At 47.8% G+C, this 26578-nt stretch overlaps 2 protein-coding genes across 2 annotated transcripts in view; one reads left to right on the plus strand and one right to left on the minus strand.

Moving 5' to 3' along the window:
- The window catches only part of iqgap2 (IQ motif containing GTPase activating protein 2), a 424926-nt gene that overhangs the window by 331878 nt on the left and 66470 nt on the right, over window positions 1-26578 (minus strand). The window lies entirely within an intron of this gene.
- LOC140429265 (large ribosomal subunit protein P1-like) lies at window positions 22285-22633 on the plus strand. The gene has a single exon (XM_072516042.1). It carries the CDS (start codon window positions 22285-22287, stop codon window positions 22612-22614), a length of 330 nt encoding a protein of 109 aa, XP_072372143.1. The 3' UTR covers window positions 22615-22633.

Genomic DNA, 26578 nt, shown 5'->3' on the forward strand with positions numbered 1-26578 from the left:
TCAAGTTTCACATTCATATCTATGCACCCCACCCCGATTGATTTCCTTGTCCAACAATAATCTTTATATCTCTGCCTTAAAAATATCCAGTGACTCCACTTCCACTGCCTTCTCAAGCAGAGTTGCAAAATCACACAACCCTCAGAACAAATTCTGCTCACCTCTGTCCTAGAAGGGCAACTCCTAATTTTAAAAAAAGTGCTCTCTAATTCTGGTCTCAGCCACAAGAAGAAACTTTGTTTTTACGTCCACCTTGTCAAGACGATACAGGATTGTGTATACTTCAATCAAAGTCACCCCTAACTCAAACTGCAGAAGAAACAAGCCAAGCTTGTCCAAACCTTCCTCATAATACAACTCATTCCAGGTATCAATTTAGTAAACCTCCTCTGAGCCACCTAATTTACATCCTTCCTTAAATTAGCCTCCTTGATTACACGCTGCATCGGCCTACTAATCTTTTGTGACTCAATTCTGCAGTCATTATCTGTTCAGGTAAAACTTGGCTTTTTTATTCTGTCAAACTGAACAGCTTCACATGTTCCCACTTTATATTCCGTCTGCCAGGTGATTTTTGCTCACTCACTCAACCTATCTGTATCAATTTGCAAACTCATGTCTTCCACAGAACATACTTTCCTACTTATCTTTGTGCCACTTGCAAACCATGCCACAGAATTTCCAGCATCTGACCTGCTCTGATAAACTCTATCCCAATCCATGTGTGGCTCTTTTAGAAGTTATCGTACTTGCATTGTTTCCTTGGACAGATGTTACGTTTGGTGAGACTTTTACCACCACAAGCACATGGGGCGGCACGGTGGCTGGCACTGCTGTCTCACAGCGGTAGGGACCCGGGTTAGATTCTGACCTCTGTTGACTGTGTGGAGTTTGTACATCCTCCCAGTGTCTACGTGGGTTTCCTCCAAGTGCTGCGGTTTCCTCCCATAGTCCAAAATTGTGCAGGTTAGGAGGATTAGCCATGCTAAATTGTCCCTTAGAGTGGAGTTGCAGGATTAGGTCTAGTTAGGGTGATCTTTTGAAGGGTCGGTGCAGACCCGATGGGCCGAATGGCCTCTTTCTGCACTGGAGGGATTCTATGATTTATGAATTAGAAGAAAATGACCTGGACTTTGGTTGACACAAACCAAAAAATTAACACTAATTAAAGTCTACCACAACAATGTAGAGTGTATTTCATGTCTTCCCAGACAGGGTTATTAGATCATTAAAGGATCACATAATTCACAAACTGAAAATAGAGTCAATGAATGCTATTTCTCATTCATTCATTTTCTGCACAAGGGTAAAAGTTTTTTTTAAGATTCTCCTTCATTGTAAAATTCTCAAGACAACAATGCTGTACAAGCTATTCAAATATGGAGAATTATTGCACCATCAGCTACCTACACCAAGAAAAAAGCTGTAATTTCTAGCGTTGCATTCCAACTGCCCTTCGTATTCTTAATGAGATTAATTTTCTTCCAGATTTAATAGCCAAATTTAAATTCCTCCAGCTGCTGCCTCTGTAGCATTGTTCCAAACCTGTGGATTATTAGTCCAGTAACATTACCACAATGCTATTATCCCATTAAGTAAAGTGTGCTGGTGGGATGTTTACATTTCATATTTACAACGATAAAATGGAATGGAAATCGCTTGTCACAAGTAGGCTTCAAATGAAGTTACTGTGAAAAGCCCCTAGTCGCCCCATTCCGGTGCCTGTTCGGGGAGGCTGGTATGGGAATTGAACCCGCGCTGCTGGCCTTGTTCTGCTTTACAAGCCAGCTGTTCAGCCCACTGTACTAAACCCCAGAGGTGGACTTCCTAGGGAAGACAAGGAGACGTTCATGGGGGGTTTCATTAGTCGCAGTGCAAAGTAGCGATCGGATGGAGTGGAGGGCGTCGGGGAGGACTTCCTGCCAGCGGGAGACCGGGAGATTTTTAGACCGTAGGGCTAGCAGGATGGCTTTCCAGACCGTCCCGTTCTCCCTCTCCACCTGCCCGTTTCCCCGGGGGTTGTAGCTGGTCGTCCTGCTCGAGGCAATGCCCTTGCTGAGCAGGAACTGACGCAGCTCATCACTCATAAAAGGAGGATCCCCGGTCGCTGTGGACATAAGCGGGGAAACCGAACAGAGTGAAGATGCTATTGAGGGCTTTGATGACTGTGGTAGACGACATATCGGGGCATGGGATGGCAAAGGGGAATTTGGAGTATTCATCGGCCACGTTCAGGAAGTACGTGTTTCGGTCGGAGGAGGGGAGGGGCCCTTTGAAATCCATGCTGAGGCGTTCAAAGGGATGGGAGACCTTCACCAGGTGCGTTGGGTTTGGCCAGTAGAAGTGCGAATTGCACTCCGCGCAGACCTGGCAGTCTCTGGTGACAGTCCTGACCTCCTCAATGGAGTAGGGCAGGTTGAGGGCTTTTATGAAGTGAAAGAACCGGGTGATCCCTGGGTGACAGAGACCATCGTGTAGGGCCTGGAGTCGGTCCACTTGTGCGCTGGCACATGTACCTCAGGATAGGGCATCGGGGGGCTCGTTGAGCTTACCGGGGGCGATACAAAATCTCGTAATTGTAGGTGGAGTGCTCGATCCTCCACCTCAAGATTTTATCATTTTTGATCTTGCCCCGCTGCGTATTATCGAACATGAAGGCTACCGACCGTTGGTCAGTGAGGAGAGTGAATCTCCTGCCGGCCAGGTAATGCCTCCAATGCCGCACACCTTCAACAATGGCTTGGGCCTCTTTTTTAACAGAGGAGTGCCAAATTTTGGAGGCATGGAGGGTGTGGGAAAAGAATGCCACGGGTCTGCCTGCCTGGTTGAGGGTGGTGGCCAGAGCGACGTCTGATGCATCGCTCTCGACTTGAAAGGGGAGGGTCTCGTTGATCGCATGCATCGCGGCCTTGGCGATGTCGGCCTTGAGACGGTTGAAGGCCTGGTGGGCCTCAGCCATTAGGGGGAAAACTGTGGAGTGGATGAGTGGGCGGGCCTTGTCCACATAGTTAGGGACCCACTGGGCGTAGTATGAGAAGAACCCCAGGCATCGTTTGAGGGCCTTGGGGCAGTGGGGGAGGGGGAGTTCCATGAGGGGGCGCAAGCGATCGGGGTCGGGCCCTAGAACTCCATTTTGCACCACATAGCCAAGGATGGCTAAGCGGTTGGTGCTGAACACGCAGTTCTCCTTGTTACACGCGAGGTTCAGGAGTTTGTCGGTGTGGAGGAATTTGAAAAGGTCGTGGTCCTGCTGGTCTTGACCGCAGATGGTGACGTTATCGAGGTACGGGAAGGTGGCCCGCAGTCCGTATCAGTCAACCATTCGATCCATCTCCCGTTGGAAGACCGAGACCCCATTAGTGACGCCGAAGGGAACCCTAAGGAAGTGGTAAAGGCGGCCATCTGCTTCGAACGCAGTGTATTGGCGGTTCGCCTTTCGGATGGGGTGCTGGTGGTAGGCAGATTTCAGGTCCACTGTAGAGAAGACCCAGTACTGTGCAATCTGATTGACCATATCAGATATGCTTGGGAGGGGTACGCGTCGAGCTGCGTGTACCGATTGATGGTCTGACTGTAGTCAATGACCATCCTGTGTTTCTCCCCAGTCTTTACAACTGCCACTTGGGCTCTCCAGGGGCTGTTGCTGGCCTCAATGATGCCTTCCCGCAGTAGCCGCTGGACCTCCGACCTGATGAAGGTCCTGTCTGGGCACTGTACTGTCTGCTCCTGGTGATGACGGGCTTGCAATCCGGGGTGAGGTTTGCAAACAGGGTGGGTGGGTCAACCTCAAGAGTCGTGAGGCCGCATGCCGTGAGGGGTGGTAGGGGTCTGCCAAATTTTAGAGTTAGACTTTGGAGGTTGCACTGGAAGTCCAGACGAGTAGCAAGGCAGCGCAGAGGTTGGGGAGGACATAGAGCCGGAAGTTGCTGAACTCTACGCCCTGGACGGTGAGGGTAGTGATGCAGTACCCCCGGATCTCCAGGGCGTGGGATCCGGAGTCCAGGGAGATTCTTTGGGTAATGGGGTGTACAGTGAGGGAGCAGCACCTTACTGTAGCGGGGTGGATGAAGCTCTCCGTGCTCCCGGAGTCGAGAAAGCAAGATGTCTTGTGGCCCTGGACTTTCACCGTCGCTGTCGCGGTTGCGAGGTTGTGAGACCGGGACTGGTCGAGCATGATGGAGGCGAGCCGCGGCTGGTGTTGGTGGTCCACGGGCTGGTCGGCGGCGGTTGCGGGCGATGAGCGGCCTGATGAGGTGCCCGACGAGCAGGGGTCCTGAGGTGCCGCCATTTAATGGCGGCGCCCACGTGGCAGGTGATGTTAAAGATGGCAGCGCCCAAGGGACGCACGAGGGCTGATGGGGGGGGGGGGGGGGGGGAGAAAGATGGTGGCGTCCACGGGTCGCACGTGGGGGGTGCAGGAACAATGGGCCTGGATACAGCGGCGATCGACCGGGCCTGACACACCACAGCGAAATGCCCCTTCTTCCCGCAGGTCTTGCAGATTGCACGCCACACCGAGCAGCGCTGCCGGGGGTGCTTTGTCTGCCCGCAAAAATAGCATTTGCGTCCCTCCGGGTTTCCTGGCTGCCGCGAGGCACAGGCTTGGGGTTGGCTGGGGGCGGCCGCAGGTGGGGCCCATGATGTCCATGAGGGGGGCACCGTGCGGTTGTGGGCGTATGCTTGTACATTACGGGAGGCTACCGTTAGTGAGGTCGCGAGTTTCTTGGTCGCCACGGGGTCGAGCGTATCCCCTTCTAAGAGGCGCTGGCGGATGTACGCTGACCCTATGCCCACAACAAAAGCGTCCCTGATTAGGAGTTCGGTATGTTCAACGGCTGAAACTGCCTGGCAATCGCAGTTCCTCGCCAGGACGTGCAGGGCACGCCAGAAATCGTCCAATGACTCACCGGGGAGCTGTTGCCGCGTGGACAGGAGGTGCCTGACGTAGAGTTTGTTAATCGGCCGGATGCAGTTCTCTTTCAGAAGCACCATGGCCTCAGTGTAGTTGGGCGCATCCCGGATAAGGGGAAAAATATCGGAGCTCAACCGCATGTACAGGATCTGGAGTTTCTGTGCTTCTGAGGGTTGTTCTGTTGCTGCTCCGATGTAGGCTTCAAAGCAAGCTAGCCAGTGGTCGAAGGCCGACGTGGCGTTGTCTGCTTGAGGGTGCAGCTGCAGGCGATCTGACTTGATGCGTAGGCCCATCGCTGTAAAATCTCTGCTTAATAAATTGATGCACTATTAGTTACAATGAAACGAGAGTAGAGAGTAATCGAGGCTTTATTACGCAGAGATGTGTTGCCTCCTGCAGCTGCTGCCGAAATGGCTGCAGCTTGGAGAGCCCACACATTTATACTCCGCCTACTGGGCGGAGCCAGCAGGCAGGGATCTACCCCCGTACCTGTAGTACAGAGCCTTACCGCATTACCTCTCATATACGTATTATACAAACAGTGGTGCCTACCACAAGGTTCTTGATTAATAAGGGGATCAGGGTTTATGGGGAGAAGGCAGGAGAATGGGGATGAGAAAATATCAACAATGATTGAATGGCGGAGCAGACGCGATGGGCCGAGAGCCCAAGTCTGCTCCTATGTCTTTTGTCTTGCATCTAAAATGCTAAAATTGATAGCAGTAACAAAGGGAGAGAATGAAAACCACACATCATCAGGCCCAAAAGCAGCAATAGAAGCAGGCATTCAGGTTAGAGAAAGAAAATTAAAGGGAGTGGGAGAAATAATTAACTTTCTTCAATTCCAGAAGAATTTACTGGAATGAATGCCCTGGAAACTGTTAAACGATTACTTCTGAATGATGAAACGGATTATGGTTATGATCCCAGTTAATGTTAATGTTATTACTGGACAAGTCAGATCCCTGGGTGGAACCCAGCTTGATATTTAATTTTTTGTTTAGAAATGTGGAGGGTGGCTGCTGGATAAAGTTCACAGAGAATGCTGATGAACTTTTAGCAAAATAATAAAACATGATTTTAACAAAGAAAGAACTATATTACACACCTCCTTCGCTCCACTATAGTTTTACATAATACATATATATCACACAGATTCATAAGGGTATGCAAAAAATCCATCTTATACTCTTATATTCACAATAAGTACACAGTCCACTTAATCCAATCAGCGAACTGTGGTCAGACACCCCACACTCTGAAACCAAGTAGCAGGTGACATCCAAAACAACTTCTATGGATTTCTCATCAATTCTCCCTGATGTATGCCTCGCTCAAATGGTCTCACTAGGCCTCCGACTTACACACGAGGATTTCCAATCTTTGCTGTTGAAGAACACGCCTTGAAATCTCCTCACAAGCAAGGACTTCTCTCAGATGTCTTCACTAAGGATCCACTTCCAGGGTTGCAACCTCTCCTTCTGATATCCCTCTGCCCTGGAGCCTTGTGCATTCAAGCTTTGATTTCCACGCAATCGCTCAGATACCCAACCAGGCAAACTGACCAGCAATGCTTCACAGGCCTGATATAAGGAGCCACTGACTATTGGCTGTCTCCTCGGATCTCCTAACTTTTTCACATGGCCAATACTATTCCAGCACTGCACCCTGAAGCCCTCCCTTTTAAATTGGAACCTCTGCTCCTCACTCTCAACTTCACTTAACAGGACCTTTTTCCAGATTCTGGTTCTTTCCCTTTGACTAGAAAGGTCTCTTTGAAACTTCCTTATGAACGTCTCTCTTCTGAACTGAACTCAGCCATTTTCTCCTTGTGACTGTGGGACCCTAAGGCAACAGCACAGTTTTTCCCTACTTTAAATGTCATAAAACCCGTTGGCGTCCAAAAAGGTTAGGTGGGGTTACTGGGTGACAGGGTAGGGTGGAGGTGTGAGCTTAGGTGGGGTGATCTTTCCGAAGGCCGGTGCAGACTTGACGGGCTGAATGGCCTCCTTCTGCACTGTAGATTCTATGATTACAACTGCATGCATACAAACAACTGTGGACTCACAGGCAATTTTAAAGTGAAACTCACTTTCCTTAGCTCACAGGTACAGAAATATAAATTAAGCTTAAATGTGAAGCTCTAGCTTACATCCAGCACACACAAATAAGAAATAATTTACCTAAAACTATATCTATTTCCTAACATTATTGATGGAGGCACTAAAATATTGTGAACAACCGGATAAGCTAGCCAACCTAGATATCTCTAAATATACAAGATTATCCCAAGTGTGTAACAATACTACTACTAATAATAATATTTATTAGTGTTGCAAGTAGGCTTACATTAACACTGCAATGAAGTTACTGTGAAAATCCCCAGGTCGCCACATTCTGGCGCCTGTTCGGGTATACAGAATGTCCAAATTACCTAACAGCACGTCTTTCTGGACTTGTGGGATGAAACCGGAACATCCGGAGGAAATCCACGCTGACACAGGGAGAACGTGCAGACACCGCACAGACAGTGACCCAAGCCAGTAATTAAACCCGGGTCCCTGCCACTGTGAAGCCATAGTGCTAACCACTGCTGCCCCAGACTTTAATTGTATTCCATGCAGCTGTAAAAATGTCTAGTTACATTGATTCATTTACAGTAGTGAAGTGCAGTTCAAATTAAACAAAGAAAAGTACTGAAATGTCGTGCAGTTCAAACTAAACAAAGAAAAGTACTGAAATGTCACTAATTAAAATTAGAATCAGAGGAATAGAGCTGTCAGAGGGTTAAATACTCAGCAAGCAGCTACATCTCCAGCTCTGTAACACATGATAATTTTATGCCATTCACATGAGCACAATCCATTTACTTAAATTCCCACACTTCCCTTTTTCTCTCCCCACTCCTTCAGCTTACAGATACTTTTCCACTCCTTTCAATTTCTGCATTATAAATAGTTATAATAAGGTACTACCATCTTTAGTAGGCTAACAGCCAAGTTGAGCTCCAACCTCTTGCTTATTTTGCCGCCTCGTTAATTACAATTTTGAACGTGACCAAAAGCACAAACTAATCAAAAAATCAGCCTTTCGGTGATGCGGCATGTTAACAAAAGACTCCACACATTCAACTTCAGGCTGTTAAACGTTACGAGACAAAATAACTTATAATTTCAGTTGCTGCTCATTATTCCCTCGGGAGAATTCAAGTTTTGTGGAAAGTTTATCAGCAGCAAGAAATATTTCAAAGCCGATAGCCACAGTGTTCTGGAGATATCCAGTTCAGACCACCACTTTTGGCTTTTTTGCTACCTGGTGTGGATGCCACATGCAGTTTTGCATGATGTCACGGGACCATTTATGTAATGTCACAGGGAAAGGGGGAGGGAATGGGCTTTTTAAAATTTAGGTTCAACATGTAAAAATCCAGCAGACATTTGCAGTTTTGTTAACCTTTAGACTGCCTAAGCAATGGTTAATCCCAAGGTCTCTAACGTATTATTTAATAAATTACTGCTGTTTTTCAAAGAAACATCTGTTTCACTTATGAGGCAAGCAAGATTCTGGGAAAAATCTCAACGGTACAAATCGCAGAATTAGTTCATCAGCATGTATTATCACCCAAGAGAATGCACAGTGGGGATAAGACAAGTTTCTCACTTCACTTGCGATGGTGGGAGGGGCTTGTGGTTCTGGGGATGATTTTGCCACCAACCTTGATATAATTTTCCCACCACCGATAGCAAGAATGCAGCAGCCCAACAATTTGGTAATAGAAGTGAAATTAGGCTTTCACTCAGCAGCGCAGTGGCGTAGCCACATAACAATGAAAGCTGGGCGCAAGCCAAGAGCTTTCCAGTCTCAATTGTGCGATCATATGGAGGCCAGAAGTTTCACACAAGGAGGGAGGCAAAGCTCTCTTGATTCACCACAGAAACCCCCACTGCTATGCAGATGGCCCAGTGGATTTTGACATGTTTCAAATTAACTTCTCTACCAATAGCTTGGGGGGGGGGGGGGGGGGGGAGGAGAAAGAGAAAGAGAGAAGCAGCTGCAGCATTAAACGCACTACTTAAAATCATACTCATAGGTTCAGAGACCTGGCAAAATCTGGAATCAGAGATTTAATAATCAAATCTCACGGCTTTTTGGAAAGCGCATTGTGCTGCTCCACTGTTACACAGCAATCTCTTATTTTTAAGCTTCAACAACCCATGGCTAGCTACAGGAAAAGGCAATAGGGTTCAAATTTCAACAGAAATGTTGTCAAACGAGCAAATCTCATGTCAAAACTGGCAAAAATAAAAGCTTGGCTGCAGGATTTCTAAAACCACTGACGCATAACTGCTGAGAAAAATACCTTAAACACATGTAGATTTCTCTCTGTACCCATGTTTCTCCAACATTTGGCAATAAGGCACAGCTATAGTATAGTAATGGAGTTTAGTGGATGGTTTTTACAGCAGAATCGACAAGAGAAGACAGAATCTCCAGCCACGTATCTAGGGCAGAGATCGGCATAAATATGCCAAAACCTCCTGAATAAAAGACAACTGGCTGAATGAACAAAGTGATTACAACCTTGATGGGTTGCGTTGGCAGATTTTACCTGCCGCATTCGTCTACTGTGGCCTTGAGCACATTGGACTTTGTGGGCAAGGGCACTGTTTTAACAAAAAACAGTCTTATTCTCACTTGCAAGAACCCACTGCCTTAGCTTAAAAGTGCAAAATTGTCACCTGCCCATAGCACCCAAATATACCAGCACTTTTGGAACCGTACAGAGTCAGAGCCTTCAAGATAATTAGGGAGGATAAATTCAGGCAGGCGCATAGTCTTAAAAATGTAGTAATATAGAACAGCTATGGCATATGTGAGCACATGCATTTATTAGTAACAGGAGTAATATGGCTGAAGAAATTCCCTAAATAATGTAACCTTATTTGTCCAAGAACATAGTCCAACTGATTCTATCTACAAGTCTCAAGTGAATTCTGTTCAACGCAGTTATAGTACACTATTCAATAAATACTATTTTTTGCATTATGGATGAGGAGATTGCAGTGAAAAATAGATTGAACATACAACACTATCAGCTGATGGCAATAGTGTGGCAATGTGCAATGAGTTCCAACATTTAATAATTAACCCGTTGTAAAACCACATTAGCAAACCTCTTAAGTTTATGACCAGGAAACAGCTGATACGATTCAAGCTCACAGTAAGCATCTAGGATTACAGTGAGGGAACGTCAGAATTACTTTTTCTAAAGTAAAATTTGTAGGTCCAATACTATCCGAATGTAAAAATAATTATAATTTTATTCCTGTATCAGCTCACTCTTAAGGAAATTGGAAGGTTTTAATAAATCATATTTCATTTGACTTTAAGAAATTTAATTGCCATTGGCATGGTATTTCCAGGATTTACCCAGAGGGGTGAAGCAGGGCCTGCACCTTCAGATTAGCCATGGTGAAAGCGCCAGGACCAAATTATTTTCAGATCTGAGGGCAGAGATCAATGATTAGACACAAAGTTTTAAACTATTTGCGTCTGTTTCTCTCCCTCCCGCAACCCCCCCAAGCCCGAGTCCTGGAGCAAAGCCAAGAGGGAGCCAATGATCTGATTTGTCCATGTTAAAAAGCTTGGTCAACCAAATTCAAACAACATTTGGGCTGTTGTGATGAATGTAGGAATTTCAGACATATATGGCATTTGTATGTGGTGCAGTAATGGGCGGCACGATGGCACAGTTGTTAGCACTGTTGCGTCACATCGCCAGGGTCCCAGGTTCGATTCCCAGCTTGGGTCACTGTCTGTGCGGAGTCCGCGTGCTCCGGTTTCATCCCACAAGTCCCGAAAGACGTGCTGTTAGGTAATTTGGACATTCTGAATTCTCCCTCAGTGTACTGGAACAGGCGCCGGAAAGTGGCGGCTAGGGGATTTTCACAGTAACTTTATTGCAATGTTAATGTAAGCATTTTGTGACAATAAAGATTATTATTATTACCTGTGTTAGTATGTGCAAGTATCTACTGCAGTAAGGGTTTTAAAAGTCCTGGTTTAAAAGATAGGCAGACATTGTGGCTACGAAGGGTAATTAAGGATGATATCGTAAAAATTATATCATCCTTATTTCTAACCTTGCTCATGTGTAAAAGAACAAGCCTAATCTATTTTTGTTATGATTTCTAGCGAGTAGATAATTATAGACAGTGTTTAAACTTAAGTGATCAGGTAATGCAATTTGAGTGGGATAAGGATGATGTCAGTCAGTTTAGATTTAAAAAAAATAAACTTATTTAGCGTGGCCAATCCGCCTACCCTGCATATCTTTCGGCTGTGGGGGTGAGACCCACGCAATCACGGGGAGAATGTGCAAACTCCACACGGACAGTGACCCGGAGCCGGGATCGAACCCAGGTCATGAGCATCGTCAATTGATAATTGTAAGCTATTTCTTTCATGATGTTAAAGTTAGTTTAATACTGCGTTAATACTGCTTTAATATACCACATCCATATTTGGACACAGCGTCACTCCTGCAGTGATGTATCCTTTCATCACAGGTTTATAAATAATAATTAAAAAAATATCAGGTTTGTTTCTGGAATCCTAGCAAAGGTTGGGACATTAATACTGTATAAGAGTGACACATGGGGTGTGCTTGGCCTGTCCAGCACTGGGGAATCAGGAGGCTAAGAAACTTTGCACCTACATGTTTATACATAGTTAGCACAACAGGGTGTCATGTGGCATTGTTGTTACAATGTCCTCATGCACAATCAACGACATCACATTTAGATCCTGTAACATGTCGTTATGTGATATTGTCCTCATGTGATTGCGTGCCTGCTCCGACAGGGGTACAAGCTTCTCTAGTCATCACAGTTCTGATCACTGGCAGCTGTAGAGTAAAGGGTTAACATTAGAACCACCTGATGTTGATGTATTGACGTGCTAGGTACAGATCTGGAGGGAGGAGAAGTCCAACCTTGTGCAAGTACTGAAGATATACACAGATCTATGAATAAATGATAATGGTTTTAACAAACAGCAGTCCTGAGTAACTCACTTCGGGAAAATAGATAAACCGGAAGAACTCCATCCAGACACAAAAATACGAGGAAACAGTGATCACCAGGAATGATAATCGGGGAGATGGTGGTAATGTCATTATAAGACATAAGGCATAGGAGCAGAATTAAGCCACTCGGCCCATCGAGTCTGCTCCACCATTCAATCATGGCTTATATTTTTTTTAACCCCATTCTCCTGCCTTCTCCCCATAACCCCTGATCCCCTTATTGAACAAAAACTTATCTATCTCTCTGATAAAGGCTTCCAGTCCTTTTGGACGCCTCAGCATGGACTTCAAAGGCCCCCTCCCCTCCACCAACCGCAACACGTATTTCCTGAACGCGATTGAAGAGTACTCCTGGTTCCCATTCGCCATCCCCTGCCCAGACATGACCGCAACCACCGTCATCAAGGCCCTCCAGGGTATCTTTACACTGTTCGGTTTCCCCGCGTATATACACAGTGATAGGGGGTCCTCCTTTATGAGCGACGAACTGCGTCAATTCCTGTCCTGCATCGCCTCGAGCAGGACGACCAGTTACAAACACCGGCTAAATGGGCAGGTAGAGAGGGAGAACGGAACGGTCTGGAAGACCGTTCTACTGGCCCTACGATCCAGGAATCTCCCAGTCTCCCGCTGGCAATAAGTCCTCCCGGAGGGCCTCCACGCCATCCGGTCTCTGCTCTGCACAACTACCAACCAGACACCTCATGAACGTCTCCTTGTCTTCCCCAGGAAGTCCTCCTCCGGGACCTCGCTCCCAATCTGGCGAGCAACACCCGGACCCATCCTACTTCGGAAGCACATGCGGGCGCACAAGTCGGACCCGTTGGTCGAGAGGGTCCACCTGCTGCACGCTAAACCCCAGTACATCTATGTGGCATTCCCTGACGGCCGGCAAGATGCAGTCTCCCTTCGGGACCTGGCGCCCGCCGGAACCCCACACGCACCCGAACCATTACCCCCACCAGAATGACCACCGAAGTCCAGACGATCCAGGAGGACGACCAGGCCACCCAACCGACTGATTGTGTCACTGTAACTGTAAATGAACACTGATTGTATATATCTTCCACGCTTGTAAATATTCTCGACACCTCGAAGGAGATATCATGGTGCCTCCATATCTTTTTTAAAAATATATATTTATTAAAAATTTTTAAACACAATTTTTCTCCCTTACAAACAATAACAACCCCCCCCCCCAACCTCGTAACAAAAAAACCCCGAGAAATCGCGCAGAGCAAGGTATATACATGGCAAAATGATATATTTACACAGCTTTGTACACTGGCCCTCACCCGTACGTGCCAGTTTCCCCAACCCTTCATGTTATCTCTTGCTCATCCACCCTCCCAGGCAGTCCCCCTTTCCCCCCCCCCCCCTCCCAGGACGTCCCCTCCACCACCACCCCCGCCCAAGGTTGCTGCTGCTGACCGACCTTCCTCTAACGCTCCGCGAGATAGTCTAGGAATGGTTGCCACCGCCTGTAGAACCCCTGCGCAGACCCTCTCAAGGCAAACTTAATCCTCTCCAACTTTATGAACCCAGCCATATCATTTATCCAGGCCTCCAGGCTGGGGGGCTTCGCCTCCTTCCACATTAGCAAGATCCTTCGCCGGGCTACTAGGGACGCAAAGGTCAGAATGCCGGCCTCTTTCGCCTCCTGCACTCCCGGTTCATCCACTGCTCCGAATATTGCTAGCCCCCAGCTTGGCTTGACCTGGACTTTCACCACCTGAGATATTGCTCCCGCCACTCCTCTCCAGAACCCCTCCACTGCCGGGCATGACCAAAACATATGGACATGGTTCGTCGGGCTCCCTGAGCACCTTCCACATCTGTCCTCTACCCCAAAGAACCTACTCAACCTCGCCCCTGTGGTCAAGTGCGCTCTGTGGACCACCTTAAATTGTATCAGGCTGAGCCTGGCACACGAGGGAGGAGGAATTAACCCTACCTAGGGCATCAGCCCACAGACCTTCCTCGATCTCCTCCCCCAGCTCCTCCTCCCATTTACCCTTCAACTCTTTTACCAGCGCTTCCCCCTCTTCTTTCAACTCCTGGCGTATTTCCGATACCTTGCCCTCCCCGACCCATACACCCGAGATCACCCTATCTTGAACTTCTTGTGCCGGGAGCAACGGGAATTCCCTCACCTGTCGCCTCACAAAAGTCCTCACCTGCATATATCTAAAGGAATTTCCCGGGGGTAACTCGAACTTCTCCTCCAGTGCCCCAAGGCTCGCAAACGTCCCGTCGATGAACAGGTCCCCCATTCTTGCAATCCCCGCCCGATGCCAGCTCTGGAACCCCCCGTCCATCTTCACCGGGACAAACCGGTGGTTACCCCTTATCGGGGACCACACCGATGCTCCCATTGCACCCCGGTGCCATCTCCACTGGCCCCAGATCCTTAGTGTTGCCGCCACCACCGGGCTCATGGTACACTTTGTCGGTGAGAGCAGCAGCGGTGCCGTCACCAACGCCCCCAGGCTCGTTCCTTTACAGGACGCCATCTCCATCCTCTTCCATGCCGCCCCCTCTCCCTCCATAACCCACTTGCGGATCATCGCCACATTTGCTGCCCAGTAGTAGCTCCCCAGGTTTGGCAGCGCCAACCCTCCTCGGTCCCTACTGCGTTCCAGGAACCCTCTCCTTACTCTCGGGGTCTTATTCGCCCACACAAACCCCATAATACTCCTGCCTACTCTCTTAAAAAAGGCCTTAGTGATCACGATGGGAAGGCACTGAAACACAAACAGAAACCTCGGAAGGACCACCTTTTTGACCGACTGCACTCTACCCGCCAGCAAGAGCGGTAACATGTCCCATCTTTTGAAATCCTCCTCCATTTGCTCTACCAACCTCGTCAGATTCAGTTTATGTAGGGTCCCCCAACTCCTGTCTATCTGGATCCCCAGATACCGAAAGCTCCCCTCCGCCCTCCTCAGCGGTAGGTCCCCTATCCCTCTTTCTTGGTCCCCCGCCTGTAATACAAAGAGCTCACTCTTCCCTACATTGAGCTTATAGCCCAAAAACTCCCCAAACTCCTAGAGTCTGCATGACCTCCACCATCCCCTCCATTGGATCCGCCACGTACAGCAACAGGTCATCCGCATATAGCGATACCCGATGCTCTTCTGCGCCTCGGACCACCCCCCTCCATTTATTAGACTCCGTCAATGACATGGCCAATGGTTCGATCGCCAATGCGAACAACAGGGGGGACAGGGGGCACCCCTGCCTCGTCCCTCGGTACAGTCGAAAGTACTCCGACCTCCGCCGGTTCGTCACTACACTCGCCATCGGAGCTCTGTAAAGGAGCTTAACCCAATTGATAAACCCTACCCCGAACCCAAACCTACGCAGCACCTCCCAGAGGTACTCCCACTCTACTCGGTCAACGGCCTTCTCCGCGTCCATAGCTGCCACTATCTCCGCCTCTCCCTCCTCCGATGGCATCATTATCACGTTTAAGAGCCGCCGCACATTAGTGTTTAATTGCCTGCCCTTTACGAATCCTGTCTGGTCCTCGTGGATTACCCCCGGGACACAGTCCTTGATCCTCGTGGCCAGCACTTTTGCCAGCAACTTTGCATCCACATTGAGGAGCGAGATCGGCCTGTACGATCCACATTGCAGTGGGTCCTTGTCCCGCTTTAGGATCAAAGAAATTGTCGCTTCCGACATTATCGGGGGCAGGGTCCCCTCCTCTCTTGCCTCATTAAAGGTCCTCACCAGTAGCGGTGCCAACAGGTCTGCGTACTTCCTGTAGAACTCCACCGGGAAACCGTCCGGTCCCGGGGCCTTCCCCGCCTGCATGCCCCAAACCCTTGCTCCGCTCCTCCAACCCAGTTGGTGCCCCCAAACCAGCCACCTCTTGCTCCTCCACCCTCGGGAATCTCAGCTGATCTAGGAATCGTCTCATCCCCTCTTCCCCCGCTGGGGGCTGGGATCTGTACAGCTCTTCATAAAAGGCCTTGAACACCTAGTTTATTTTCGTCGCACTACGAACCGTGGCTCCCCTTCCATCTTTGACTCCCCCTATTTCCCTCGCTGCCATCCTCTTATGGAGCTGGTGTGCCAGCATCCAACTAGCCTTTTCCCCATACTCGTAGGTCGCCCCCTGCATTTCCTCCACTGTGCCTCCGCCTTCCCTGTGGTCAACAGGTCAAACTCCGTCTGGAGCCGTCGTCTTTCCCCAAGTAATCTTTCCTCCGGGGCCTCTGCGTATCTCCTGTCCACTCTCAAAATCTCCCCCACTAACCTCTCCCTTTCCATACCCTCTGTCTTCTCCCTATGAGCCCTAATGGAAATTAGCTCTCCCCTGATCACCGCCTCCCATACCACCCCCACCTCCCCGTTGTCGTTGGACTCCAAGTACCTTTCGATACACCCCCTCACCTTCCCACACACCACCTCGTCCGCCAACAGTCCCACATCCAGCCGCCACAACGGGCGTTGGCCCCTCTCCTCTCCCAGCTCCATTTCCACCCAGTGCGGGGCATGGTCCGAAACGGCTATAGCCGAATACTCCGTCCCCTCCACCCTCGGGATGAGCGCCCTACCCAGAACAAAGAAATCTATCCGGGAGTAGGAAGAAGAAAGAAAATTCCCTGGCCTGCGGCCTTGAAAACCTCCATGGGTCCACTCCCCCCATCTGATCCATAAATCCCCTAAGTATCTTGGCCGCCGCCGCCTCTTTCCAGTCCTTGATTTGGAGCGGTCCAGTGCTGGATCCAACACTGTATTGAAGTCCCCTCCCATTATCAGGCCTGCTATCTCCAGGTCCGGAATGCGCCCCAACATGCGCTTCATGAATCCTGCATCATCCCAGTTCGGGACGTATACGTTTACCAACACCACCCACGTCCCTTGCAGCCTACCGCTCACCATTACATATCGCCCTCCATTGTCCGCTACAATAGTCTTGGCCTCAAATGACACCCGCTTTCCCACCAATATTGCCACCCCTCTATTCTTCGCGTCCAGTCCAGAGTGGAATACCTGTCCTACACAACCCTTTATTAGCCTGACCTGGTCCGCCACCTTCAGGTGTGTCTCTTGGAGCATGGCCACGTCCGCCTTCAGTCCCTTTAAGTGCGCGAACATTCGAGCCCTCTTCACCCCGCCGACTAGCCATCTCCTTTTCTGGGCCAGTCCCGTGTCCACGCCTCCCTCACCCTCCAGTCCCCCAGAGGGGGGACCCTCGTCCCGACCACCTCTTCTGTTCCCCCCCCCCCCCTCCCCCCTTCCCTCCCCCCGCTAGACCCCGGTCTAGCTTTTTTGCTCCCCCATGTCACTCCCCTAAGTCAGCTGACGCCTGCTGACCCCGGCTTCCCCCGCCGTCCCAGTGACCTCCCCGCATGGGAGTCTCCCAATCCATATGCATTCCTTCGTTCCCCTTCCCGCCTTTCCAAAGCCCGCTCCGCCCCCTCTGGCGCAGCTCCTGTCGCGGCCTTGTCTCTCTCCCCCAGCCCATGTAACATTTCCTGCGCGTGATTGACCCCCTATATACAACAACCATCACACATCAAACCCCAAAACATCCCCCCCCACCATCACAAACCCTCAGTTAGAGTCCAACTTTTCGGCTTGTACAAAGGTCCATGCCTCTTCAGGCGTTTCAAAGTAATAGTGTTGGCCCTTATATGTGACCCACAGTCGCGCTGGCTGCAGCATTCCGAATTTCACTTCTTTCCGGTACAACGCCGCTTTGGCCCAGTTGAAACCCGCTCTCCCCTTTGCAACCTCCGTGCTCCAGTCCGGGTATATTCGGATCTCTGCATTGTCCCACTTACTGCTCCGCTCCTTCTTGGCCCATCTCAGGACCCACTCTCTGTCCGTGAACTGGTGGAACCTCACCACCATCGCCCTTGGCGGCTCATTTGCCTGGGGCTTCTTTGCCAGCACCCGATGTGCCCCGTCCAACTCCAGGGGCCTCCGTGCTCATCATCGCCTCTAGCATCGTGCTCACGTATGCCCCGGCATCAGCCCCCGCCACTCCCTCAGGGAGACCCAGGATTCGCAGATTCTTTCTCCTCGACCTGTTCTCCAGGTCTTCGAGTCTTCCCGCCCACCTCTTGTGTGACGCCTCGTTCTGCTCCACTCTCACTGCCAGGCCCACGAGCTTGTCCTCGTTCTGACTGACTCTTTTCTGTACCTCCTGGATCTTAGCTTCGTGGGCTTCTGGGTGATCCCGAGTCCTTCAATTGCCGAAAGCACAGGCGCCAACATCACCTTGCGCATCTCCTCGTGCTGCTCCTCGAAGCAGCGCTTGATGAACTCCTGCAGCTCCCCTTTGCCCCTGGCCGCCGCCATTTTGTTTTCTTCCCCTCGCTTCTCCCGTTGCTCCAGTGCCGCTCCTTTGGCCGTTACACTTCTGGTCCGTTTCATAGAAGTTGGAGGGGGACCTCTCTCTTCCCTTCCCCATGGGCTGCGTCAAAAAAAAAAAAAAAAAAGTTCCGTTGGGGCTCCTCTAACGAGCCCGAAAGTCCGTGGTAGCAGGAGCTGCCGAATCGTGCGGCTTAGCTCCGCATAGCCGCAACCGGAAGTCGAGAGGGAATCCTTTTGGCAGTGTTCGCTTCACCAGTCTGCCCCAAAAAGTCTATGGAAACTCCTGAAAAAGGTCTGGGAGTCCGTTCCAGACGGGAGCTGCCGAATGCGCGACCTACTCCTCCATGGCCGCCACCGGAAGCCTCGTCCCTGCTTCTTCAATGGCTTTGGTAGATCTTTTCACAGTTGTTCCCTCTGCTGCTAGAATTCACCTTTGATAGAGTCAAGTTAGATTGCAGCTTTAAGCTTGCCCTTCCCCCGTCTGCATGCTGGAAGAGGCCCTGTTTATACCGTCGCAGCCAAATCTTTTACTGTTTCTGCCGGGTTTGGCAGCCAAAAGACATAACATTCCTGGGGGACACTGTCAGGGAATGCTGCAGTCTTATTCCCACACCGGGAAATGTCGAACAAATGCCGTGGGGGCCCTGTAAAAGAGCCCAAAAGTCCATTCCAAGCGGGAGCTACCGAATATGCGACCTAGCTCTGCATAGCCGCACCCGGAAGTGGTACCTCCATATCTGATCATACCATGTTAGATGCAATTGTAACCACTGGCCACCACCCTCGCCGGACTCCTCTTTAACCGGGGGTGAATGTGGTATTATCAGGTATTGCAGTCCCCGAGAGGCTGAAGACCATTGGTTAAACCTAGGAGTTTACCATTGGCTGTTTGGTATGTAGCACCGCCCTGACAGGCGGGGTATAATAACCGGTGCCGTCCCAGAAGCCCTCATTTCTGTACCGAAGCTGCTGGGGAATAGTTCTAGTCTATTAAAGCCTTCAGTTATGTTACTACCTCGTCTTTGATTGTAATTGATTGTGCATCAGTGTGAAACTGAACAATTCGAACAAAATTTTTTTTTTTTTTTTTTTTAAAAAGGTAACCATTTGCAAGACAAACATTTACCTAGCAGAAAATAGTGGATCATGAATGATCTTAATCTTGTGATTAAGATCAATCAATGTTGTAATCCCTTTACATCGTGTTTCCAGTTATTGTTACAAGATTACGTTCCAACATGGGTGAAAATCCATTTTTGTTAGCTATAAACTGATCATGACATGACACCGGTGTGAATGCGTATTGATCGTCACCAATAAAAGCAACTAAAAACGCACTAGTAAATATGGGTAACAGGCCTCAACAGTGCAAAGATTAATTCAGTTAATGACATAAATACTGGAGAGGTCACTTCCTGGTGTGAAAAGTATGCTCGTTGCTGATGCAGTCACTAACCACAAAATGAAGGTACCCCATTTGCCACAAGTGTTCAACCGGAAAACGTTCTACGCCCAACTGCAAAACAACAAATCTACAACGGAGATAAACATCTGGATATTGCTAAGGAAGCCTCTCGCACAGGGGTCTAAAATATAAAGGACACTTCAATTTTCACTATATCAGTCAACTGGTGTATCTGAACAAAATCAATTCTAAATGTAATGTGGAGCAATAAATTTTGCAGTATTTTGAACTACCACACGCATAACACGGTAGCATTGTGGCTAGCACAATTGCTTCACAGCTCCAGGGTCCCAGGTTCGATTCCGGCTTGGGTCACTGTCTGTGCGGAGTCTGCACATCCTCCCAGTGTGTGCGTGGGTTTCCTCCGGGTGCTCCGGTTTCCTCCCACAGTCCAAAAATGTGCAGGTTAGGTGGATTGGCCATGATAAATTGCCCTTAGTGTCCAAATTTGCCCTTAGTGTTGGGTGGGGTTACTGGGTTATGGGGATAGGATGGAGGTTGACCTTGGGTAGGGTGCTCTTTCCAAGAGCCGGTGCAGACTCAATGGGCTGAATGGCCTCCTTCTGCACTGTAAATTCTATGATTCTATAACATACAATCAAATTATTTCCTGTAAAGATTTACTTAAACTGAAGTATGAACTCTAATCACTGCACAAGGGGACTGTGCTAAATCTTCAGTTTACATTAGCCATAAATAGCGCCTCATTTGATTTGGCTTTTCGTAACAGACAAAAAAGTTGCAATATCACAACACTTTAAATTTTGCAATTCACCGCCCATCCTCCCAGTGGTTCAGCACGTTTAGCAGCTATGTTTATATGGTGAAAGGAAATAGGTGAGAATTTCCGTTTCTTAATATTTATTATGAATTCCATGATTTTAAACTTCCGACGTGAAAACAGTTTTGTTAAAATGTTACCAAGTTTCATCTCTGCGCTGTCATTTGTGTAAAAATTGCACCTATTGTTTTATTTTTAAACGACTAACATAACACCGGATGACTTTTCAATACAGGCACTTGTGTGTCACCTGGATTTAAGCCAAGCCTACTCAAAAGCATTCACAAAGCCATTTCCCACACCAATCATACAAGACAACTGCTATATCTTTCACCCAAGGCAAAAGAAAAAGTAAAACATGTTTATGTTTAGCACAACAAACTGTGAAACAGATGCTATTTTCAACTGTACTAACCAAAAGGTATTTGAATTTAAGTATCGTGTAACATTTCAAACCTGCTCATTGCAACAGGAAGTCATCTTTAGAGTATGACAGTGGATCAGAGAACATTTGACTTAAATACTCCAAGTGGAAAATCCTTGTATAAATCATCAGTTCAGATATCATTAAACCAGAGGGAGAAACACGGTGTCTTGTGCCGTCCTGATCTATTGCCCAAGACTCATTTTGGCTTCAACAATAACTCATAAAGTGCCTTTAGTAAAATAGCCAAAGACACTTCATAAAAGAGTAATTATACAAAAATATTCTCTACCTTTGGCTAAGTGTCCTTAGGAGAGGTAACAAGAAGCAACTTGGCCGAATGCATGGTCACCAATGGTGGACGAAGGCCAGACTTGGAGGACTGCAAAGTTCTCACTGGTTTATAGCTCAAAGAAAATTACAGCAATAGGGAAAGTTGAGGTCTTGAAGGGGTTTGAACTGGAGGATGAAGTTTATAAAAATAATCTCCTGCTCCACCATTGCCTCAATGTAGATTTGCAATCACAAGGTTTTCTTTTTTTTTATAAATTTAGAGTATCCAATTCATTTTTCCAATTAAGGGGCAATTTAGCGTGGCCAATCCACCTACCCTTCTTTGGGTTGTGGGGGCGAAACCCACGCAACACAGGGAGAATGTGCAAACTCCACACGGACAGTGACCCAGAGCTGGGATCGAACCTGGTACCTCAGCGCTGTGAGGCAACAATGCTAACCACTGCACCACCGTGCTGCCCACGATCACAAGGTTGATAGATGTTTTTTTAAAAGGACATGTTGGGATACAGCTCAAACTTTGGATCAGAGTTTGGATCAGCTCAAATTTACAGAGCTTGGAAAAGTACAGGCTAGTTAGCACAACATTCGACCAGTTAAGTGGGTGACATTAAAAAACATGGATGAAGGCATCAGGGGCAGGTAATCAAACACATGGGCAAAGATATTTCCAATAGTGAAAGTAGGCAGTCTTTGTGAAGAAGAGGATATAGGATCAGGTCTCTCTATCGCCCCGTTCCACCACCTCCCTCAAGCCCCCCACTGCCTCTTATCAGAGAATTGCTACTGGAATTGCTACTGTGCACCGATGAGTGGGCACGCATGCGCAGTGCAGCCGCATTTTTAAAAATATATTGTAAAAAGGCCACTCGCAGTCGGCGTAGTTAAAAGCCGGCTGCTGCTCGCTCTGCCCGGTTCTTCTGAACGAAGCCAAGGCCGAGTTTCTCCCCAGCGACTAGCATCATCGGCCCCGCAGAGATCCAGCGCCATGGCCTCCGCCTCGGAACTCGCCTGTATCTACAGTGCACTCATCCTGCATGGCGACGAGGTCACCGTCACCGAAGACAAACTCAATGTCCTGATTAAAACAGCTGGTGTGACCATTGAGCCTTTCTGGCCTAGTCTGTTTGCCAAGGCATTGGCTAATATTGACGTCAATAGTCTGATCTGCAACGTTGGTGCTGGTAGCAGTGCCCCAGCTGCTGCAGCAGTTGTTTCCACCGCTGCCCCTGTTGCTGCTGAAGAGAAAAAGGAAGAGAAGAAACAGGAAGAATCTGAAGAGTCTGACGATGACATGGACTTTGGTCTCTTTGATTAAACGTGCCCTGCTACAACACTGTTACAATTTCCAAAAAATAAATAAAAATTGAATATAAAAGCCGGCTGCTGCAGCTGAAGACCGCGATTTGCACAATCGGAGACGCTGAAGATTTTTTAAAAAATTCTATGTAATCTTCCTGCCCGAGGGAGGCAGAGAGCAGGTCACAGCCTCCGAACATCACCATAACGTGCTTTGGGCGTGATTGCGATTCCCCCATTTTGTCAGCAGCAAACAAGGTAAAAGAAATTGGTGGGTCGCGAAGGTCGGCCGGCATGGGTTGCGAAGGTTGGCCAGTTGGCAAAAATGGGTCCCCGGAAAAAAAGTTTGAAAAACACTGCTCTAAATTTATCAAAAAAAAATAGTGGCAATTATACTTGAAGACCAAGGAAATGCATTAAAAGTTCAGACAATAGAGCAAAACATATTGCAAAAAAAACAAAACGTTTTAATTCTTCCATTTGCAGCAGAAATCGTCTACACCAGTGTTTTTCAAACTTTTTTTTCCAGGGATCCATTTTTACCAACCTTTGTGACCCACGCCGGTCGACCTGCGCGACCCACCATTTTCTCTTACCTTGTTTGTTGCTGACAAAAATGGAAGAAATGGTTTTGGGTCCCTTTGGCCCCAATGGTCCCTTTGGCCCCCCGAACTTGGAAAAAAAGGCTGCAACCATATTAAAAAAAAATGCGGCCGCACTTCACATGCGTGCCCAATCATCAGTGTGCATGCGTATAGTTTTGCACATGCGCACCGATGATCGGGCATGCATGCGCAGTGTGGCCGAATTTTTAAAATCTGTTCCTGGCCATTTTGAAAGCCGGCTGCTGCGGCTGTTGTGCGCAGGTTTGCGCGATCGGACGGCTCCAAGACCCTCCCCACACCCGCCCGTGACCCACCCGCGGATTGCACCCCTGAGTTTGACAATGGCTGGTCTATACTAGACTGTAATAAGTTTACTCTCTCTTCCTTCATGCAGAACGGTGCATGCAGAACAGTGCATTAAGCTCAGGTTTCAGATTGGTGACCCAAACCATAATCACTTGAGTGGAAACAAGTGCAAATAAAGTCAAACCCACAAGTGCTATATTTTACTTAGGCCTCTGCTTTGCATGTCATGGATAGGGTGCACATAAAGACATAAACATTTAAAAGCAAAGTACCGCGGATGCCAGAAATCTGAAATAAAAAGCAGAAAATGCTGACAACTTTTCTTAAGGGTCCTGAGCTAACGTTTCGAGTGGATGACTTTTCACCCGAGCTCTGACGAAGAGTCATCCAGACTCAAAACATTAGCTTAGTTCTCTCTCCACAGATGCTGTCAGGCCTGATGAGATTGTCCAACATTTTCTGTTTTTGTTTCAGATTCCAGCATCTGCAGCAATTTGCTTTTATCTTCTCAAGAGTCAGATGGATTTGAAGTGTTATTTCTGTATTTCTCTCCACAGATGCTGCCAGACCCGAGTTTTTCCAAACATTGTTATTTCATAGCCATCTCTTGCTCAATTGACCAAAATACATCAAATAAACTGAAAACATACAGGATGAATTATTTTGTACTTCAATGTAATAGAACCACACTGAATTAAGATGGTCCTTTCCATTTTAATCAATATTCAACAATCTGGCTTTTCAGAGTCAAGGGAAGAGTAAACTGCACATGATAATGATTTCATCTATTCTCTTTGGTAAATAATAATTTAATTAATAATGTAAAATAATGCTGGAAAAATAGTTGATCAGGGTTTCAAAAGATAACATGGGATGCACCAGAATAATAAATTAATCTTCCTCTTTCATACATTATTGTTGTGGGTATTTATTTACTTTAGTGTTAAATTCTGAACACTGACTGTTCTTTTCACCAGGTAATCCTATATATACAAAGTGTTAAGTAGAAGAGAACTGGAAGCATTGTACAATAGATGTAGCATTGTGACTTTATATAAATAACACAAAAAGACAATAGAGGAACAATAACAGGGCATTTATTGTCCAGAAGTTAGAAACCTAATTATGTTACATACAGAACTGAATAAAAACTTATTGCAGTAACCCAGTACTACCTATATTAGAAATGTTTGCTTTATGGGACGGCTGATATATTACTCGAGTAATTCTGAAGCACAGATTTTCAAACTTCAAAGGGGTTCCCAGTTCCCAGTATAGGATCAACAAAACCAGATTTGTACTCATCTGATCGATTTGTAATGTTATTGCCTCATGGATTCACAAGATCATAGTTTCAAAACTCACCACTGCAAGGTAGCACAGATTGATTGATGTTGCATTGCCAGAGGTGCAGTGCTCGATTCTGCTATGGGCTACAGTACTGCCAGAGATGGATCAAGGCAAAAATTTTGACTGCCTACTGGGATTTGGGGACCAAGAGCTGCATGTGCAGGCAAAGAAGGAGGGAAAACTGATGGATGAAGCTCATGAAGCAAAGACTCACTCCACATGATATCAGGAAGCAGCTGAAGACACTGGATACAGCAAGGCTATGGGCTTCGAAAACATCCTGGCAATAATTCTGAAAAACTTGTACTCCAGAATTAGCCATGACTGTAAGCAAGCTGTTTCAGTGTGGCACTGGAATCGACCCAGTAATGTGGATAGTAGCTCAGGTATGTTCTGTTCACAAAAAGACAGACAAATCCTAGCCAGCCATCTACCACCCCATTAGCCTACTTTCAATCATCAGCAAAACGAAGGAAGTTGCTGTCAACGGTGCTTTCAAGTGACACTCGCACAACAATAACCTGCTCATCAATGCATAGCTTGTGTTTCACCAGCGACACCCAGCTCTCGACTTCATTATAGCCTTGGTCCAAACATGGACAACAGAGTTGAACTCCAGGGGGGAGGAGAGAGTGGTTGCCTAAGGCACCACAGTAAAGTTCAAGTTAATAGGAGTCAGAGGGAAAACTTGCCAGTGCTTCGAGTTACACCTAGCACAAAGGGAGATGTTTGTGGTTGGAGGTCAGTCATCCCAGTATATCACTGCAGAAATTTCTCAGGGTAGTATTCTAAGCCCAACCATCACGGGCAGCGCGGTAGCCTTGTGGATAGCACAATTGCTTCACAGCTCCAGGGTCCCAGGTTCAATTCTGGCTTGGGTCACTGTCTGTGCGGAGTCTGCACATCCTCCCCGTGTGTGCGTGGGTTTCCTCCGGGTGCTCCGGTTTCCTCCCACAGTCCAAAGACGTGCAGGTTGGGTGGATTGGCCATGATAAATTGCCCTTAGTGTCCAAAATTGCCCTTCGTGTTGGGTGGGGTTACTGGGTTATGGGGATAGGGTGGCGGTGTTGACCTTGGGTAGGGTGCTCTTTCCAAGAGCCGGTGCAGACTCGATGGGCCGAATGGCCTCCTTCTGCACTGAAAATTCTATGAAAAACTATCTTCAGCTGCTTCATCAATGACCTTCCTTCCAACATACGGTGAGAAGTGGGAATGTTCGCTGATGATTGCACTGTTCAGTACCATTTACATTACCTCAGATAGTGAAGCAATCCATATCCAAATTCAGCAAGACCAGGACACCATTCAGGTTTGGACTGATAAATGGCAAGTACCATTCTTGCTACACATGGTGGGCAATGACCATCGTCAGTGAGAGAGTCTAACCATCTCTTCTGGATATTCAATAGCAATAAGATCGCTGAAACCCCCCACTATCAGCATCCTGGGTGTTCCCTTTGACCTTACTGGACTTGTATGGCAGGTCAGAGGTAAGTATCCAACCTCCTAACTCGGCATGTTACCATTAACAAGGCACAGGTCAGAAGTCTGATGGGATACTCTCCTATTGCCTGGATGAGTGCCCACCCTGAACACTGAATGAAGAAGCTCATCATTCCTAGACAAACCAGTCCGCTCCATCAGAACCCCAAGACGCACTGCAGCAACTCATCAAGCTTTCTTTGTTAGCACCTTCCAAACATGTGACCTCTACCACCTTGA

The sequence above is a fragment of the Scyliorhinus torazame genome, chromosome 9 (assembly GCF_047496885.1).
Source record: "Scyliorhinus torazame isolate Kashiwa2021f chromosome 9, sScyTor2.1, whole genome shotgun sequence".
Lineage (NCBI taxonomy): Eukaryota > Metazoa > Chordata > Chondrichthyes > Carcharhiniformes > Scyliorhinidae > Scyliorhinus > Scyliorhinus torazame.

Coding starts and splice junctions, on each gene's coding strand:
- LOC140429265 (XM_072516042.1), top strand. CDS start 22,285: ATGGCCTCCGCCTCGGAACTCGCCTGTATCTACAGTGCACTCATCCTG.